The following is a 19150-nucleotide window of genomic DNA, read 5'->3' as shown; positions in this document are numbered from 1 at the left end:
TTAGTCGAGGTACGCGCAAGCTGGCCCGGACACCCACGTTAAACTAAAAAAAAATAAAAATATACCCCTATATTCATTACTAACCATGCAAATCAGCCGTTATATAATAAACCCAACAACTGGGCCACCAAAGCCCCATTCTATTTTCAGTCTCCATCTTCTATACTTGCAAACAAACGCAACATAAAGCTCTTCCAAAACATAAGGAGACAGCACTTTAACACTAGCAAAAGTTAACGTAGTAGAAGTGGTGTATTGTTCAAAGGGATGCCTGGGGATTCAATTACTGAAACATCTGGTGGTTATGGTGGTGGAGATGAGAACCGGCCTCTCAGGAATTTCAAGCTGAATGAATCAACTTTTTTGGCTTCCTTGATGCCTAAGAAAGAGATTGGTGCTGATCACTTCGTTGAAGCTCACCCTCAATATGATGGCCGTGGTGTCATCATTGCTATCTTTGGTATACTTTATATAAAAAGAACCCCCATCTTTTCTTTTTGCCTATGATATTAAAAAAACCATTGCTTTTGTGTCGTTATTATGAAGAATTGATTGATAAAAAAGGAACCCCTTTTCTCTCCTTCTCTCTGTGATTGTGGGATATAAAGATCATGACTTTGTAGTTATTACGGATTGATTGGATTTATGGTTTAGATTCTGGAGTTGATCCGGCTGCCTCTGGATTACAAGTGACATCAGATGGGAAGCCGAAAGTGCTTGATGTTATTGATTGGTAAGTTTAAATTTTTTAAATAATTGGCGGGATTTTGTCTTTTTTATTCTTTTTTATTACTAGCAATCTTATTGTTAGTAGTAATTTTAAAGTTTGAAGTTTTGTGTGTGTTTTATGAAGTACTGGGAGCGGAGATATTGATACTTCAAAAGTGGTGAAGGCTGATGCAGATGGTTGCATTCAAGGAGCTTCAGGTCTGGTTTGGCTAGAATCACGAACGATTGCTTATTTTCTTTGTGTGTGTTAACCTTTTGACGTCGGTAATCACTGAGTGTTCTAAGATTTGCAGAGTTTTTTCAATCTGTACTTTGGTTTTTAATCAGTTCTTCCCTTTCCTTTTCCTTTTTCTTTTAAAAAAAGGTGCTTCTTTGGTTGTCAATTCTTCATGGAAGAATCCTTCTGGTGAATGGCATGTGGGTTACAAGTTTTTGTATGAGCTACTCACTGACACACTGACTTCTCGTTTGAAGGTAAAGCAATATAATTTGGAACTTAAAAAACAAGATCTTAAGCATTTGTTAATTTCAATGATAAGAAAAAAACTCTCCTTTTTTCCATTTGCTGACAGAAAGAGAGGAAAAAGAAGTGGGACAAGAAAAACCAAGAAGAAATCGCCAAGGCTGTAAAGCATCTGGACGAATTCAACGAGGTTGTATGAACATATTGCTTCTGCATTTATCTGTTACATGTGTATCAGTCATTAAAAAGTGTAATTGCTATTTCATTCAAATTTCAGACATGTGTATTGGGCAGTCAAGTTTCTGGTTTCCACATACAAACTCCTCCTCATATAAAAAAAACCTAGAAGATCAAATTTGTTGCATTCAATGAATTAAGCTGAAACTAAAATCAGCACCCGGGATGTATTCATAACATTTTGCCAACTTTGGTGAACCAGTGATTGCCGAGGCATTGATGTTCTTGATGCTCCCATAGCCTGCACATTTCTCTGTATTCCTGCATAATTCTTTAAGATATGCTTGTTTCCAGAAACACTCCAATCCAGAGGAAGCAGACTTGAAAAGGGTTCGTGAAGACCTCCAAGCCAGAATTGATTTGCTACGGAAACAGGCTGATGTGAGTGCCAGGTTCTTTTAATCCATTCCTCTTCCCAAACTATTGTTGTTTTCCTGAAAATGCATATCTCTTTTCTATATTTTAGAGCTATGATGACAAGGGGCCTGTCATAGATGCTGTTGTATGGCATGATGGAGATCTGTGGAGGGCTGCTCTTGACACACAGAGTGTTGAGGATGACTCAGATTGTGGACAGCTAGCTAACTTCGTACCGCTTACAAATTATAGGTATGCCATAGTTAAAATTTCTTTATATTTATATCCCAGAAGATGCCTTTCATCTTTTCAGACTCACTATATCTTTTGAAGATTAATTTCTGCTGATTATAGTTCATTCATTTACAATTAATTGTTTCATAAATTTGTTCATCATGTGTACTGTGTAGTGTGTAGAAGGAAAGGCATCCTTGTTGAACTTAAAGCTATTAGGAGTTTAGGTATACACAGCACGGTTCGGTCTGTATAAGTTTATCCACTGTATGTTTTGATAAGCTTAGAGAATGTGAGTCTTACTCCTTCCACATTTGCAAATGTGTGCACATTGTAATGGACGATCAATACCCCTACATGCAGCCCTTCTCTCTGTTTGGATGAAAAACTTGGCATCTGACCTGTTTTTGGCTGCATTCTCAAGCTTTTGAGGAATTTTAATCAAACACTTCTGCTCAGATCTTGAAATCCTTGTTAGTTTTGTATTTTAGCTATTGTTAACGTTGGAAAGGCTAGTGAACTAAATGAGTTAGTAGATCTTTTACACGATCTGGATACCTAAATTCCATGGAAAATGCTCTTTCAGGATTGAAAGGAAGCATGGAGTGTTCAGCAAGTTAGATGCCTGTGCATTTGTTCTTAATGTTTATAGTGACGGAAACATCTTAAGTATTGTAACGGATTGCTCGCCTCATGGAACTCATGTTGCTGGTATTGCTGCAGCCTTCCACCCGAAGGTACTGCTATTTAATTTACTTTAGTTTTTCGTTTTTCTTTCTTTCTTTTAGAAATGACTTGATTTCTGTCATTTTTAACTATGTCAGGAGCCGTTATTGAATGGAATTGCACCCGGGGCCCAGTTGATATCTTGCAAAATTGGCGACACACGTTTAGGTTCAATGGAGACAGGCACTGGCTTGATCCGGGCCCTAATAGCTGCTGTGGAGGTATGTATAATTTATTTCTTTTCTAAAATCAGTTGTAGTTACCGAAATACTAGCTAAATCTCTCCTTGCAAGAGGACATTGTGAGTTCAAACTCCCTTTCCCCGGAACAAACAAAATGCGGGGCAGGGGGAGTAATGCTGTGATAGATAGTATTTTGAATTCTTTTTGTCCATTCTCGAGGATTGCTGCACTGTCATTGTATTGTCCAATCTGTCATTCAAAGGTTTGTTTACTTTAACATATTGTATTATTGGTGATGTGTGTATTGTATAAGGCAATTTGTTTTTTTTTAAATAGTTTATTAACTAATGACACTTTCGTTTTTGCAGCATAAATGTGATCTCATCAACATGAGTTATGGGGAACCAACGTTACTGCCAGATTATGGCCGCTTCGTTGACCTTGTTAATGAAGTATCAAATCCAAACCTTGCAATTTCAGCTTTGATAAGTGTTTATCTTCTTTTCTGTATTTATTCTTTCACAATCTTATATGCTATGGGTTACCATTGCTTTTAATTAGGTGGTGAACAAGCACCGTCTTATATTTGTAAGTAGTGCTGGCAATGGTGGTCCAGCATTAAGTACTGTTGGTGCTCCTGGTGGCACAACTTCAAGCATTATAGGTGTTGGTGCATATGTCTCTCCTTCCATGGCTGCAGGTGCTCATTCTGTGGTTGAGCCTCCTTCTGAAGGACTTGAATACACATGGTATACTAATTTCCTTTTGCCTGACTCTATATTTAGGTTTCTGCAAACTCAACATTAGGCCATTGCTATTGTTTGAACGTGAATACTTTGTAATTTGTTGAAATGGGATGCAGGTCAAGCCGAGGACCAACTTCTGATGGAGATCTTGGGGTCAGTATTAGTGCTCCTGGAGGGGCTGTTGCTCCTGTCCCTACCTGGACTCTTCAAAAACGCATGCTTATGAATGGAACATCAATGGCATCTCCATCTGCTTGTGGTGGAGTTGCATTACTTATTAGTGCAATGAAGGTTCTCGTTTACCATTCTATTCCTTTTTATCCTCCTTTTGCCCTTGTTGCACGGTTGGTTCTACTCTGTCAGTGTTAAATTAAAGCTTCTTGTGGGAACATCATTTGCGCAGGCTGAGGGTATTCCTGTAAGTCCATACAGTGTAAGGAAGGCCCTTGAGAATACATCCGGTCCTGTAGGTGAATTGCCAGCAGATAAACTATCCACTGGACAGGGGCTTATGCAAGTTGACAGGTTAGATTTTCTTCCTAGGCATCTGTTCCTTTACAATTGTCATCTGTAGTCTGTCTTAACTTTTTTTTGCATGACAGAGCCCACGAATATATAAGGCAGTCTCGGAATATTCCATGTATTTGCTATGAAATAATGGTCAATCAATCTGGAAAATCAAGTAAGTATAGGTGATGTCTTCCAGCTCCACACATAACATGCAAACACTAGACTTTTTCGGTCTGATCATTATGCTACTTCGAAATTTTGAAAAAAAAGTGATATTTGCTTACTATTGTATAGTTATTTTAAAATAATTGCTATGCCCCTCATGATAATTCGTTAACTATTGGGGGATTTTGCCTGATATTCGGAGATAATCCTGCCTCGCCTACAACTGATTTCATGAATTTTTAGAGGCTTTTTAATTTTTTCAAGGAAGTTTGAGCTATTGTTCACTAGCGATCAAGTTTCTTCTGCCCGTGTCGGGATTGAAGAATTCTAGTAGATTTTGGATTATCAGTGCAAAGAAATCGTAACTCTATATATGATGCATTTTTGCTGCAGCTCCTACTTCACGAGGCATCTACCTGAGGGAGGCTAGTGCTTGCCAACAACCTACAGAGGTGCAGGCATTATTAAACTTGATGCTGATTATTATTGTGAAAAATATGGATGCATACATGTGATAATTCTGTTTGAGCTTGTTGAATTCCTGGAATTCTCTTTGTATGCGTTTGTTAACGTTCTGGTTTTTTTCAGTTTAAAACAATCATATAGTTATCATCAGCATAAATCATGTTAATGCTTCATGGGACATGCCTTGGCTGAGAAAGAGCATGAGGTTGCACCTAGTGTTGATCGCTATGATTATTGCAACCCAAGTTCTGCTCTTGTTTCCTCTGCCTGAAAACCATATTTTGTTGGGAAATGCTGATTGGAAATCAGTTTATTCAATTGAAACAGGGAGGTGGTTCCTTTTTTTTATTTACTATCTAGCTTGATTTGTGTATTATATGCAGTCATTTGCCAGCACTAGTTTATTTTGTAGATTTTTGTTTCTTTGTTGGTAGGTGCCTATATTCCCTAATGTTTTCTCATCTTACTATTTTTTTTATCACAACGGAGTTGCACGCATTTTCATTTTTATCATGCAGTGTCATCAGGCCTTGTCAATACCTGTAGCAATTGGTGTCCTTACTGCTGGTTTATAGCTTATAAATGCTATATAAATGTACACATGATGAGTTGTATGAAATATTATAATATATGATTATTTAGTCGTACAAGAATTCCCTCCATTTTTATCTATCTTATGCATCACATTGATAGGAAAGGGTATGTCTTCTGGCAACAAGTTTTTTCAGTTCCACTGTATCTGTCATTTTTATAACAAAAGCAATATTTTTGACAGTGGACGGTGCAAGTCCAACCAAAGTTTCATGAAGGTGCAAGTAACTTGGAAGAATTGGTTCCCTTCGAGGAATGCATTGAGTTACACTCTACTGAAAAAGTTGTTGTGAGGGCTCCTGAGTATCTCCTTCTCACTAACAATGGGCGTAGCTTCAAGTTAGTTAGCATCACTCAGCTCCGTCTTCTCCTTTTGATGAATTCTTGAATTGTTTCAGATCGTGGATGTTATTTACATTTTGTTTTGCCTATTTTGACTTTCTGATCATTTCACTCCTTTATCTTCGTTTTTTTAACTCTTTTGGCTGATTGTTGAGGCTCTATACACTGAAATGATATGAAAATACCATAAACTGGTTCTACTCTTTAACTTATATGCCGGATTATCATTAGGCAGACATCATGAGAATCCTCAGAACCGCATGCAAACAGATATTTGTTTATGCACATCATGCTAAGATAGCCATCTATTTTTTCCCAACCTTCTGACGAGGAACTATTTTGAGGTTTTCTCTCACTGTCTGTTATTAGTCTAATTTATAAGTTTCAGCATTATGGTTTCGAATTATCTGTTGTTTATGTTCTCGCTAGCAGGATCTTATTTAGATGTTGAGAGGTATTTCATTTAGTAATGTGTGTTTCTTTTCTTTTCTTTTCAGCATAGTGGTTAATCCCACCAAGCTAAGTGAAGGTCTACATTATTATGAAGTATACGGGGTTGATTGCAAAGCACCATGGCGTGGTCCCATTTTCAGGATCCCAGTCACCATAACAAAGCCTATGACAGTGAAGAATCACCCTCCATTCATTTCATTTTCTAGGATGTCATTTCTACCAGGTCACTTTTGTCCTATCCTATATATGATGATATGAAATTATGATTTTGGGCTTTGAGGGATTTTAGGTTACGCTACCTTGATGTCTGAGCAAGATTTTATGGCAAAACCTAACTAATTTTTCTTCTTATCATGGAAAAATTGCTTGAACAGGGCACATAGAAAGGAGATATATTGAAGTGCCATTTGGTGCTACTTGGGTTGAGGCAACTATGAAAACATCAGGGTTTGATACTACTCGACGATTTTTTGTCGACACTGTTCAGGTACAGCATGCAGTGAGAATGTTATATTACGTTCCATAGACATCCTTTTAATGTGGTTGTGATGTGCAGATTTGTCCCTTACAAAGACCTATGAAGTGGGAGAGTGTTGTAACATTTTCTTCTCCTACTGCCAAAAGTTTTGCATTTCCTGTTGTGGGTGGTCAGACAATGGAATTAGCTGTTGCTCAGTTTTGGTCAAGTGGGATAGGAAGTCATGAAACCACCATTGTAGACTTTGAGGTAACAAGCCATTTCTAAGCTTTCTGTACTTTTTTAACTGGCTGTCTATTGGGAGATTTTATTTATTTATTATTCAATTTTTTTTTTGGGGGGAGGGGGGGGGTGTTATGGCTCTGAATAGTGTTTGGACTCTGGACCGCCATTTAGTGTAAGCGTTTGATTAATTGGGGTAATTTAGAAATTTATAGATTGGGATATTCCATCTTGTGATATAAAAGATAAAGCTAATATGTTTTGCTAGTCCATTGATTTGGTTAACAATCAGAAAAGTAAATTGTAAGCTCATATTTGTTATCATGCGCGTTCTAAGTTGCTTATTTGTATATTATAATGCCTAGATTTTGTTTCATGGGATTGCCATCAATAAAGAGGAAATCATTCTTGATGGAAGTGAAGCACCTATAAGAATTGATGCTGAAGCTCTATTGTCATCTGAGAATCTCGTCCCTGCTGCTACTCTGAATAAGGTGAAATATAGCTTCTGTTTCCCAGATGACGTGGGTTGTAATTGTTTCTTTTGTTTCCCTTTAAATAAATGTAATACTTTTCTTTTGGTGTGGTTGTTTGCTTTCTAATGCTGCATTTCTTCATTTTCATCTTACAGATAAGAGTTCCATATCGACCCGTCGATGCTAAACTTGGTACTCTTACAGAGAATCGCGACAAACTACCCTCTGGAAAACAGACACTGGCACTGACATTAACGTCGGTTACGGTTCTACTTCCGCATATTCATGGAATTTCAACTCTTATTATCATCCAATCTTTTTTCTTTGTTGTTCTGCAGTTACAAGTTTAAATTGGAAGATGGAGCTGAAGTGAAACCTCAAGTTCCATTGCTTAACAATCGCATATATGACACAAAATTTGAATCACAATTTTATATGGTTTCTGACACTAACAAGGTACTTAAACAATTTATATTGTCTTAGCATATAAAATTTTATAGCATTGATCATTGCCCGAGGACTGGAATAGTTAATTACTAGTATAAAACTTGGATTTCTTGGAAGTCAATTTAGTATTTCAGTTCTTATCTATACACTGAAAAATGTTGCTCTAATCACATGCTATTGTGTACTGCTTCATATCATTCGATGTACCAGCAAGTTAAATGCTTTCTCTATATAGTAACAGATGATGCTTACCATTCCCTTTTGCTTTGAATGGGCAGAGCTGGTTCCTGTTTTCTTATTTTATTTTTTCCCTTTACAGCGTGTATATGCCATGGGTGATGTCTATCCTAGTGCTACAAAACTTCCCAAGGGTGAATACAATTTACGCCTATATCTACGGTATGGCCCAATTTCCGAGGCAGCCCAAAATGTATTCAAATTCACATATAATAACCAATTTTCTTTATGATTTTATTTGCACTTGTTTGTAACAGATTCTATAAAGTCAGGAAAGTAGGAAAAACCTCATTTTTTCTTAAGACTAGAACATTTAATAATTTTAAACTTTATTTTGTAGCAAATGCTTAAAATCTAGATTAATCTCTGTTATGATACTGATTATGTGCAGGCATGACAATATGCAATATTTGGAAAAGATGAAGCAGTTGCTATTGTTTATTGAGAGGAATTTGGATGACAAGGTAGTGTATCTTTTATTTTAACATATTGAATTCTTGAGCTTTTAGATGAAGTAAACAGGTGCCAAACTATTGTAGTTGGTACTCTGATATTTGAATATGCTTTGGCATTATCCAATTTGTGCATTTTCTTTCTTGTTTTTGTGTGAAACATTTTGTGCCCGAGTCAAGTTTTTATTAGCACAAAGTTTTACCATCAATAAATTTGACTTTGGCTTTCCTTTTGCTCGATAGGATATTGGTTTCTCTCGATTGAGCATTCTTTTTATTTAGGAACTTGATGTATTGCAAATGATGGTGCTAATCAAATAACTGACTCTTTTCTTTTTAATCCAGGATGTCATTCGATTGAACTTTTTCTCTGAACCTGATGGTCCTGTGATGGGAGATGGTGCTTTTAAGTCCTCAGTTTTAGTTCCAGGGCATGTCCTGTCCTGAATGATTATTTCTATGGTTTACTAACCCTGTGTTATTATCTATTTCAGTGTGCATTTATAACTTCGAAGTTATTTTGTAGGAAGAAAGAAGCAATTTACTTGGGCCCACCAGTGAAAGACAAGCTCCCGAAGGTATTATCCTGATTCCCAACTCCTGTGGTAAAAGAACAATATAAACTGAAATTGCCCAATGATACCCTTGAAATTCTGCAGAATGCTCCACAAGGATCTGTACTGCTTGGAGCAATCTCATATGGAAAGCTATCACTTGCTGGCCAGGAAGGGGAGGAAAGTTCACAAAAGAACCCTGTATCTTACCAAATCTCTTATGTAGTGCCACCAAATAAGGTTGCATATATGTCCTTGTTTTTTGGCCCTTATAAGTCATTTTATGAGGATCTAAAGAAGATGCCTGCCATTGTTCTAATAGTAAACTAAATCCAAGGCCGTGTTTATCTTTTTTCTATTGTTGCTTTGACAGGTTGATGAGGACAAGGGAAAAAGTTCTTCAACTAGCCTGAAAACTGTGTCTGAGCGTTTAGAAGAAGAGGTACTTGTGCCATTTTGTAGCAAGATGTTTGAAGTACATTTTCAAGTAACTTGATAACTGTGAGGCAGTCGATTCTTGCATTAGCTATAAAAGACTATAGTCTTATGACTCTTATCACCTTACCTGGGTGCAGTGAAGTGGCATTTATTGAATTTCTTTGCATTATCAAACAGGCACGTGCCTCGTGGAACATTTGCTTGAATCCTTAGATTTTTCTGTTACCTTTTAATTCTTGATGATCTGTCCATCCTGTACTGTTGAATACTGAGGTTTTGATTATCATATTTGAGTTTAGAGGCTTCAACTACTTGTATACCTCAGGTTCGAGATGCAAAGATAAGAGTTCTTTCAAGCCTAAAACAAGACACTGATGAAGAACGCTCGGAATGGAAAAAGCTATCCACTTCTCTTAAGGTTGGATATTGCTAAATTTAAAGACTAATATACTACTGTCCTTTTTAAGCTATTTCTTGACATTGTGAAGAAAGAGCATTTCATGATTTCAAAGAGTTCATATTTTTTTTGTTCTTTTCAAACTCAACTGTTTAGGTCAAATCATCTTGTGAATGAATAATTCAAAATCCAGTAAATTTCCGAGAATAAGTGGTTAAATTTTTTCCCATATGATGGAATTTCATCGTCATGTTGGATTTCAATGCATTTAACTTGGCTAATTTTTGTAAAGCTGGTAGAGGTTTCCTATATTGAAGAATCTTGCTTTTTTTTTCCTATTTGTTATGCATTGACTCGAGGACAATTCCACCATGAGAAATTCTTGCGGGCTTTGAAACCTCAACATGTGCTTAGATCATATGCATTTCAGGCCTTTTAAACTCAGCCTCCTAAGCAGTAGGCAGCCAATCGCATTTAAAGGCTATAGAATTTTTCCAATACATTGTCACCTAATAATCATCATGTCTTTGGCAGTCTGATTACCCAAACTACACTCCACTACTTGCTAAGATTTTGGAAGGCTTGCTTTCACAGAGTAAGGTGGAAGATAAAATTCATCATCATGAAGATGTAAGCTCTATTAAAGGAGTAGTAATAGTATATGTTGTAGTGCAAGTTTTTTCACATCCTCTGTTGAGAGACGTGCTATGGAAATGGGATTTCTGTTGTGCATGCATTCTGCAGGTTATGGATGCAGCAGATGAGGTAATTGATAGTATTGACAAAGATGAGTTGGCAAAGTTCTTTTCACTCAAGAGTGATCCAGAAGATGAGGAGACAGAGGTGTGTATCCGTGTTGCTAATTTTCCACCTTCTTTGTGGTTCCCTTTTGGACAAAATTTCTGAGATTTTTCAAAGTTCATAAATGAGCTATTGGTATATTAATTTTAACAAAATTAACACAAATATATAACATGGTTGCTACAGTTTTGTGGTTTTAGTTTCTTGTGCGTGCTCAAGATGATGTGAGCTCTGCTCCCTCCTACTGTTTTCATCTTTCTCCTCTCTCTTTTTTCAATTGTAGCATGCATTTGCATTCATTTACTTGAATAGCAGTTATGAAGCTGCACTTGTTATGCTTTTATTGTAGAAAAAGAAAAAGGCAATGGAGACGACCAGGGATGAATTGGCCGAGGCACTGTACCAAAAAGGGTTGGCATTGGTGGAGAATGAATCTCTAAAGGTAGTGAAGATCATCTCTGTTTGGTTGTAGGTTTATGCCCCTTGAAGTGGTTTTTTGTAATTCTATCAAATTTGTAACATGGAGTAACTGATTTTACCTATAGTACCCGTGTCCAATTGACAGGACAAGGGTGCTGGTATCAAAATCCGGATTGGATAGGCAAAATTTTTATGTTTTCTGAAACATGTGTGCTTCCCCTTGGTTCTTTCCAAGAAAAAATGTTTTCAAGGAGGGTTGGAGAACCTCGCTGGTTAGAGACAGAGAGAGTCGAGGACCCCTGCAACCTGTGGTCCTTTTTGAAATTTTGTCTTGAGCCACGGCAGACCTTTATTTTTTGTCCCTGAAACTTTCTGTTGGTTTTCTTTTTCTGATTTTTGGTAAGGGATTCTACACGGTATTTCTACAGGTGTTTGATTTGCCAAATTCCTAAGCATGGATACACACGCAGATAATGATGGGCGTATATCTATTATTGACACCAACATGAATTTAGTTTCCTTGTTTCAGTGGTATTTGTGCTTCATGTATTTTACAACTATTATCATGGCAGGTAAGGAAAGCTGAAACAGAAGGCACAAAAGATTTGTTCGAGGACAATTTCAAAGGGCTGCAAAAATGGGTTGATGCAAAGTCCTCTAAATATGGCACCCTCTTAGTGCTACGTGAAAGACGACGTGGGAGGCTAGGAGCAGCACTAAAGGTAAACTTTTCTTCCTTGTGTCATGTTTTCTTGTTAACTTCGTCTCACGTCATAGGTTATTCTGATCACAAGATAGCATTTGTCATTTGTCAAGAAAGTATATTGAGAAGACATATTAGGGTTTGGTTTTTATGTTGGTCATTTTAGTTGAACCTGATGATCAATGATCATCCGTTGCCTCCAGGCATTGAATGAAATGATGCAAGATAATGGAGATCCACCCAAGAAGAAGCTGTATGAACTGAAGCTCTCGTTGCTTGATGAGATTGGATGGAAACATTTATCAACATATGAGAAAGAGTGGATGCTCGTGCGGTTCCCACCAAGCTTGCCTCTTTTTTAACTTCATTTATGTTTACAAGATTGGATTGGATGATAAATTAATAGGCTGCTGTTAGCAACCAAATTTATCCCGCTCAAACTTTGGCAGTAGGTTGTTGTATAATTTTTTTCAATAAAGTATATCAAATGGGTAGATAGCCTTAACTTCACCTCTTTTTAGTGTTGTTTTGGCCTCAGATGTATTTCCTCACCTCTTTTGCTTGATTCTCAGTTTCTAGCATAGTTATTAAACCCGGCTTCAAAGTTTATCTGACTAAAGGAGCCGGGTCTTGAGTACTGTAGATTTACTTTATTTTTAAAAAAACAATATTAGTATTCAAAAAGTATCTAATAGCTTAGTACTATCGATTCACTTGAGCTTTCAAATTTGTTTTTGTTTTTCTAGAATAAAATTTAAATGAACTATATGTATATTTTTTTTTGTTATTAACTCACTTTAAAATGTATTTGAACTTGAATTTTTTTATTTTATCTTTTTAATTAAATATTATTAAACTTTCAAATCAAATTTTTTAGTGTGTTTTAAAATGAATAATGTGAAAAAGGTTTTTCGAGAATTAATTGAATAACAATATGTAGTTTTTTTTAAAGGAGGATTGAAGTCTACAAAATGTAAAAACATATTCCAATGACTTTTCTGACAGAAGTAGATTGAAAGACTTTATTGATAAATAATAAAATATTAGAGGGTGACTGATAAAGAATAATTTCTTAAAAAGAAATTACTTGAAGGTAAAATGAAATTAACCATTATATCATGGATAAAAGCACATGGCAAGCCATTAAAACTCAATTTCTTTGCATGGCTTTTTTTCCCCACAGTCCTTCAATCAAAGATGGAAAACCAGATAGATGAGAATGAAAACTTTGTTGAAGATGATAACCAAGTTGGTGATCATAATGAAGACGACTAAGTGCCACTGCCAGTAGTAGAACATGCAAATCAATGTACCAAGAGCAAAAGTATAGTGAGAGCGAAACAAATGAAAAAGAGCACTTCAAGATTCATAAGGTTAAGAGTCAGGGCCACGATTGTGAGCAGAAGTTTAAGCATTACACTCTCTCATGGCTATGTACGTAGAAGAGGAAGGAATTAAATTAGGTGATTGAAGTTTCTTCAAATTTTATTTACTACTTCTTTTCTTAAAAATTCTAACTTCTTTTTTAGTTCTTTCTATGAATATTTCTTGATTAATTTCTTTTTAATTCCTTTTGTCTTAAATTTTCCTGTTCTTTAATTTTATTTAAAAATCTCGACACATCAACGAAAAAAGGGAAGTTAAGGAAGAGGGTGTTTTGTTTAAGCAAAACTTCCCGTCTCTGGGTATATATCTAATGAGATTGAAGATGACAGTGAAGCGTGTGATGTTGATGCTTTCAAGAAAGAAGATGATAGTGGGTATAGAGGGTTCTCTGTTACAAAACCAGACTTGATCAATCCTTGATGCTTTCAAGAAAGAAGATGATAGTGGGAATAGAGGGTTCTCTGTTACAAAGGCTGGACTTGATCAATCCACATCTACGTACTTGGAGTGGTTAATTGCAGTGAAAGAGAATGGAAGAAAGCTGATTCTAAGCAAGAACAAGAAGGGTCTGTCTGAAAGATTCGGACAAGAAATGCTTAATTGATCTTTGGAAGTGCATGGAGGTGGTCAAGAATGAATGAGGTAGTACACAAGAATTGGAGCTCAGACAATATCGTGAATGTAAAGAGGTTATAAAGCCAGAAGTCAAGAACGAGGCTTAGAAGGTGAAGCTGGTCTGAGAAGGAGCCCCATGAAATGGCCGGAAGGATTTTTCAAACCAGAAGAAGATTGGGGGACGTGACAATGGTTGAAACTTGAAATAGGTTACACTGGAAACTGATGTGTGTTCTCTGTATCTTAATGTCAGAGACTGGAGGTATGAAGACAACTGAGGTCCAACGAAAGTTTAATGAAGGTGCTACTAATTTGAAATTGGCACCTAATTCGGGGAATGTATTGAGCTACGTACGCTCTACTGAAAGGCCTGTTGTGAGGGCTCCTGAGTATCCCCTTCTCACAGACAATGGGCGCAGCTCCAAGTAAGTTAAGATCACTCTGCTCCATCTTCTCCTTTTAAGAATTCTAGAATGTTATCAGATTTTGGATGTTCTTTACGTTTTGTTTTGCCTAATTTTGACTTCTCATTCCTTCTTTATCTTCAGTTTTCAACACTTTTGGATGCTTGTTGAGTCTCTATACACTCTGAAACTACCATGAATTGGTTCTACTCTTTAACTTGTATGCTGGATTATATCATGAGACAGACGTCATGAGAATTCTCACAACTGCACGCAAACCGATACTTGTTCTTGCACAACTTGCAAAGAGATCGATATATGTTGTTTTGCCAAGCTTCTTATGTTATTAGTCTAACTTGGGAGTTTCAGCATTGTGGCTTCAAAGCATCTGTTGCTTTTGTTCTCACTAGCTAGGCAGGATCTTATTTTAGAAGTTGAGAGGTACTTCATTTTACCAATGTGTGTTTCTTTATCTTTCTTTTCAGCATAGATAGTGGTTGATCCCACCAAGCTAAGAGATGATCTGCATTATTACCAAAGCAACATGGCGTGGTCCCATTTTCAGGATCCCAGGCACCATAATTATTAATATAGCCTAAGACAGTAGTGAAGAATCAGGCTCCAGTTGTCTCGTTTTCTAGGATCGATCTCATTTCTGCCAGGTGACTTTTGTCCCTTACAAAGACCTATGAAGTGGGAGAGTGCTGCAACATTTTCTTCTCCTACTTCCATAAGTCTTGCATTTCCTGTTGCGGGTGGTCGGAAAATAGAATTAGCTGTTGCTCAGTTTTTGTCAAGTGGAAGAGGAAGTCATGAAACCACCACTGTATACTCTGAGGCAGCAAGCTATTTCCAAACTTTCCGTACTTTACTAACCAGGTATCTGTCCGTTGATGGTGGTGGCGATTTCTTTTCTTTTCTTTTTTGTTCTTGGCCCATCTTTCCCATTGGAGATTAATTGTCCTGAGTTTGTGGCATTAGTGGACATTGAACTATCCATTTTGTTCAACTATTTCTTCCACTCGAAACAATATTACAACCCCATTAATTTTATAACATTCCAAACTATGAAATTGAATTGATGACAAAGAACATTCAAATGATTAATTATGGCTACTAAAATGATCAGGAACCTATCTTCTACATTAGTCATATCTTTTACACGTGGATAAGCTCCAAGAAAAAGCTGCTTAATTAGGTATCTATATATATCTCGTGTCCCGAAAGCTACGCTTGACCTAGCTAGCTATTAATGGCATGGAATATAGCTGACCTATAGGGGTTTGACAATGAGTGGCAAGCCATTGCTAGGCCTCAAGGAGAGAACAATCGCAGGAGAGTGACTGTAACTCGGGGAGATGGAGAATGAAAACCTAGTGAGAACTAGGGTTAGCACAATCTTATACTCCATCATTGTCAAGTTCCTCCCAATGCACATTCTTCCTCCAAACCCAAAAGGCAAGAACCCCATCTTGTGTTTGCATCCACCATACAAGTCATCCTTGAACCTCTCTGGCTTAAACTCATTCACATCTTCTCCCCATAGTTTAGGGTCATGGTTCATGGCTACAACATCGATCCACATGTTGGTTCCTTTAGGTATTATTAGGTCATTTACTTGAATGTCTTCTCTAGCTTGCCTTTGTACATTGGGTGCTGGTGAGTACAGTCTTAACACCTCATTCATCACCCATCCCATCTGCAATATCGAGATAACATTTACAAAATATTAGTAAATTAAGACTCCTTAATTTAAAAGGTACTTTATGTCATCGAACATCATAAGAAATGCAGGAATATATGTGCCAAATTATGGTTAAATTCTGCCATACTTGTAAGAATCAAGATCCTGATCCAAATGCACATGTAAGCTTGTTTCCGTCATTTTGTGGTGTAGTATTGGACGGTTGAGGAATGTTGACAAATAGGCCGTGTCCCTTTTGGCCAGTCAAAGTCATTGGGGTTTTGCCATGTGTCAGGTGGGAACAAAAGGTGTCAATTCGATACTATGTGCATGTGTCACACAGACATGACATCTTAAGTACCCCAAAGGTGTGGACTAAGACCATGCTGTGTTTGACCATGGTCATGTCGAATTAAAATTTGGTTTCCTCCAATATATATAGAGTTTTCAAATTCAATTTTATTTTTATTCAATATAATATTTGGACCATTCTCCCTCTCTAACTGTCAATCTTCATCAAGAAGAATTCTCTTCGAAAAAAACAGGTCAAGAAAATAATTTGTAATACCTATATTTCTCAAAATCTCTCAAAGAAATAATTATTATGACTAATTATAATTAACCACATGCATGAATTTTATATATGCTACTACCTAGACAAAAGAAAAATATATCATAGAGATTATTTGGCTACATGGCCTGTCTTAGAACATGGTTGGTTTGGGGTCCCTGTAAGTAAATAAATAAAATGCATGTGAATTAATCCACGTGTTAATTTATGAAGCAAAACATCGATCTTTCATTGGTGCATGGCCCCTCTATGCACCTTCAATTATTCATCCTCGTTTATATATATATATGGTATTATGGACTCCAACTTTTAGCCTAAGAATTTCAGGTCACATGATTAAGCAATAGACAGACAAACAAACAAACAAAACATGCATGCATGATCACAACTAGCTAGCTAGCTAGCTAGCTAGCATCTTACCTTCTTAAGTCCAGCAAGCTTTGTGAAATCGATTTCCTTATCTCCTGTAACTTCTCTAATCTCCTCTCTCAGTTGGTTTTGCCACTCTGGATGCATCGCCAAAAGCAGCATTGTCCATGAAAGAGCCAATGCTGTGGTCTCGTGCCCACCGAAGAAGAAAGTCTTGCACTCATCGACCAATTCCCTTGTTGTTAACTTCTTCCCTAACCGCCCATCTACACCGTTCTCCTGGAGCAGCAACCCTAGCAAGTCTTTTTGACCGCACCCCTCATTAGAATTCTTACGAGCTGTTACGATAGTTAAGAGGAGAGCATCGATTTCTTTTCCAAGTTTTTTGGCCTCCATGGTTTTCCCAGGGAACACGAGCTTGCTAAAGGGTACTCCTACATAACGGTTTGATTTAAATAGAGTGATTTGCATTGCCCTTAGTTTTTCAAACACTTTGCTCCCATTTTCATAGCTTATGCCAAAGCTTGTCTTGGCTATGATCTCTCCAGCCGTCGCGGTGATTTCTCTCTCGACGTCGATTTCTTGGCTGCCGGAATTTATGAGGGCAGCCCACTTGTCTAGCATCTTTGTGGTGGACTCCACCATCAAGCTTGACATGGCCTATAGGACAAGAAACAAATCTGATTTAGAATAAAAACAAATCTGATTTGGAATAAAAACAAATCTGATATAGCATATATAGAGAGATTCATTCATTGGGTAATTAAATTTATAGAATCTTGGAAAAGCAAACATATCCTTTTCTATTTTGGGTATAAGGTGATGTATTAACACATACACAATTATGGTAATTAGTGATGGAAATGTCAATGTTTTGAGTGCATTCTTTCGTCAAAATTCACAATTGGAATTAACTACCATATTTACACCACCCAATATTTTATGGAATTCATGATGGTGATTGTACTGATGGTAAACTAGCTAGTGTAAGTTTAATTCAAGAGTTATAGTGCAACTTGGTTGAAAATGATCAAAACTTTGTGATTAAAATGAACTGAGATTTTTCAACCACTTGGGCAAACAAATTAAAAACCCTGAAGATTACACACGTAGAATATATAGTAGTATATACTCTTTAACAATAGAAAAGGAGTAAGAAGAGAGAGATGTTATGGACCTTCAAGTTGGCTGGAGAGAACGCAGGGGTGATAACATGGCGGTGGCGAACCCATTCATCACCTTCAACCATGACCAAACCGTTACCAAACATGGGCTCTCTATCATGTTTAAACACTTCAGGCTTTCCCCAACTCTTTCCCATCACCCCTGAACTCATTGTTTTTAGGAACTCTGGGTCTGCTATGTACAGAAACGGCTCTGTACCTAACCAGTAAATGAATACCTTCCCTGCAAGACAACGTATATATTATTATTCATACTAGATAGATAGATAGATAGATAGATAGATAATATCGAACAGTGTGCATTAATTTAACCGACAAGTACGTATACCGATACATGTGTATGTATACTTGTTTTAAAAAGAAACCTTGAAACTGTAACAAATGTGCACACGTAGAGACAGGAAGATTCAGAAGAAGAAGTTCATGAGTCTTACCATGAGACTTTTGCCATTGAGAGAAGTAGGGAAAAACTGAAGAATGAATATCGTTAGAGATTTCTGAGGTCCCAGGAGAAGAAAAGGTAGTAATATTAGTAGAAGAAGCTGCTGCTGCTGCTGCGGCTTTCCTACTAATATTTTTTATTTCCTTATGATTCCCTAGAGGGAAATTTGGAGTAGGACCTCCAAACCCATTTTTCTTTAACTTAAGATACGCCCCAGCAGGCGAGATCCAGCAAGAAAACAATATTCTCCAGATCATGTAAAGAGAAGCAGTAAGAATGGAAACAACAAGCACTTGAAATAACACTCCCATCTCTCTCTTTATCTTTCAAACACAAAAACAATCGAAAGGTAGCGACACTAATATCTTTCAAAGAAGTAGAAATAGCAGTATACTCCTACTGTTTGCTTGCTGGCTAGCTCTTTCTTATTGCTTTGGGAATGGTGAGAAAGATGGGTATTTATAGATGGAGATGAGGGGCTTCAAGATTGTCGGAGATTTGACTAAAAAGCCTACAGTCACCTTTTAAATAGTATAAGTTTGAACATCATCTTTTTTCCTTGTTATTCAACTCCTTTTGTCTTGTAGGGAATATCAATTAGCTATTACTTTATTGTTTTTAACTTTTTTTGGCTGGCCATATTGATTTTCTGTGCTTTCGCCAGCCTGCG

At 37.0% G+C, this 19150-nt stretch overlaps 2 protein-coding genes across 3 annotated transcripts; one reads left to right on the top strand and one right to left on the bottom strand.

The window, feature by feature from the left end:
* Positions 1–105: 105 nt before the first annotated feature.
* On the top strand, positions 106–12339 carry LOC7474052 (tripeptidyl-peptidase 2). Of its 2 annotated transcripts, XM_024586974.2 has the most exons (34): positions 107–460; positions 655–733; positions 854–927; positions 1094–1203; positions 1302–1382; positions 1724–1810; positions 1896–2038; positions 2607–2757; positions 2845–2967; positions 3297–3380; positions 3490–3677; positions 3791–3965; positions 4078–4199; positions 4277–4356; positions 4743–4801; positions 5590–5744; positions 6245–6423; positions 6575–6687; positions 6757–6927; positions 7266–7394; positions 7532–7632; positions 7715–7832; positions 8143–8222; positions 8452–8524; positions 8858–8943; positions 9039–9090; positions 9172–9306; positions 9440–9508; positions 9830–9922; positions 10436–10531; positions 10646–10744; positions 11052–11144; positions 11695–11844; positions 12029–12339. In XM_024586974.2, exons 1-34 carry the CDS (start codon positions 268–270, stop codon positions 12185–12187), a joined length of 3900 nt encoding a protein of 1299 aa, XP_024442742.1. In that variant the 5' UTR covers positions 107–267; the 3' UTR covers positions 12188–12339. The 2 variants fall into 2 exon arrangements, with proteins under 2 accessions (XP_024442743.1, XP_024442742.1); XM_024586975.2 differs by lacking the exon at positions 10436–10531 and having other exon boundaries at positions 106–460.
* A 2935-nt stretch (positions 12340–15274) lies between these two features.
* Positions 15275–18918, bottom strand: LOC7474051 (cytokinin hydroxylase). Its single transcript, XM_002321885.3, has 4 exons — positions 18473–18918; positions 18032–18261; positions 16906–17514; positions 15275–15929 (listed from the first exon to the last, which is right to left on the bottom strand). The coding sequence occupies exons 1-4, from the start codon at positions 18789–18791 to the stop codon at positions 15504–15506; spliced, it is 1584 nt and encodes a 527-aa protein (XP_002321921.1). The 5' UTR covers positions 18792–18918; the 3' UTR covers positions 15275–15503.
* Positions 18919–19150: the final 232 nt, after the last annotated feature.

The sequence above is a fragment of the Populus trichocarpa genome, chromosome 15 (genome assembly GCF_000002775.5).
Source record: "Populus trichocarpa isolate Nisqually-1 chromosome 15, P.trichocarpa_v4.1, whole genome shotgun sequence".
NCBI classification, from domain to species: Eukaryota; Viridiplantae; Streptophyta; class Magnoliopsida; order Malpighiales; family Salicaceae; genus Populus; species Populus trichocarpa.
Note: the sequence above shows the minus strand (reverse complement) of the source record. Positions and strands in the feature narration are given on the sequence as shown.

Excerpts from the sequence above, each read along its gene's own strand:
- LOC7474052 (XM_024586974.2), top strand. The coding sequence starts at position 268 with ATGCCTGGGGATTCAATTACTGAAACATCTGGTGGTTATGGTGGTGGA. Across the intron at positions 3,678-3,790 it reads GAAGGACTTGAATACACATG|GTCAAGCCGAGGACCAACTT; the intron begins GTATACTAATTT and ends AATGGGATGCAG. Across the intron at positions 9,307-9,439 it reads ATGTAGTGCCACCAAATAAG|GTTGATGAGGACAAGGGAAA; the intron begins GTTGCATATATG and ends TTGCTTTGACAG.
- LOC7474051 (XM_002321885.3), bottom strand. The coding sequence starts at position 18,791 with ATGGGAGTGTTATTTCAAGTGCTTGTTGTTTCCATTCTTACTGCTTCT. Across the intron at positions 17,515-18,031 it reads TCTCTCCAGCCAACTTGAAG|GCCATGTCAAGCTTGATGGT; the intron begins GTCCATAACATC and ends CTTGTCCTATAG. Across the intron at positions 15,930-16,905 it reads AGCTTGCTGGACTTAAGAAG|ATGGGATGGGTGATGAATGA; the intron begins GTAAGATGCTAG and ends TCGATATTGCAG.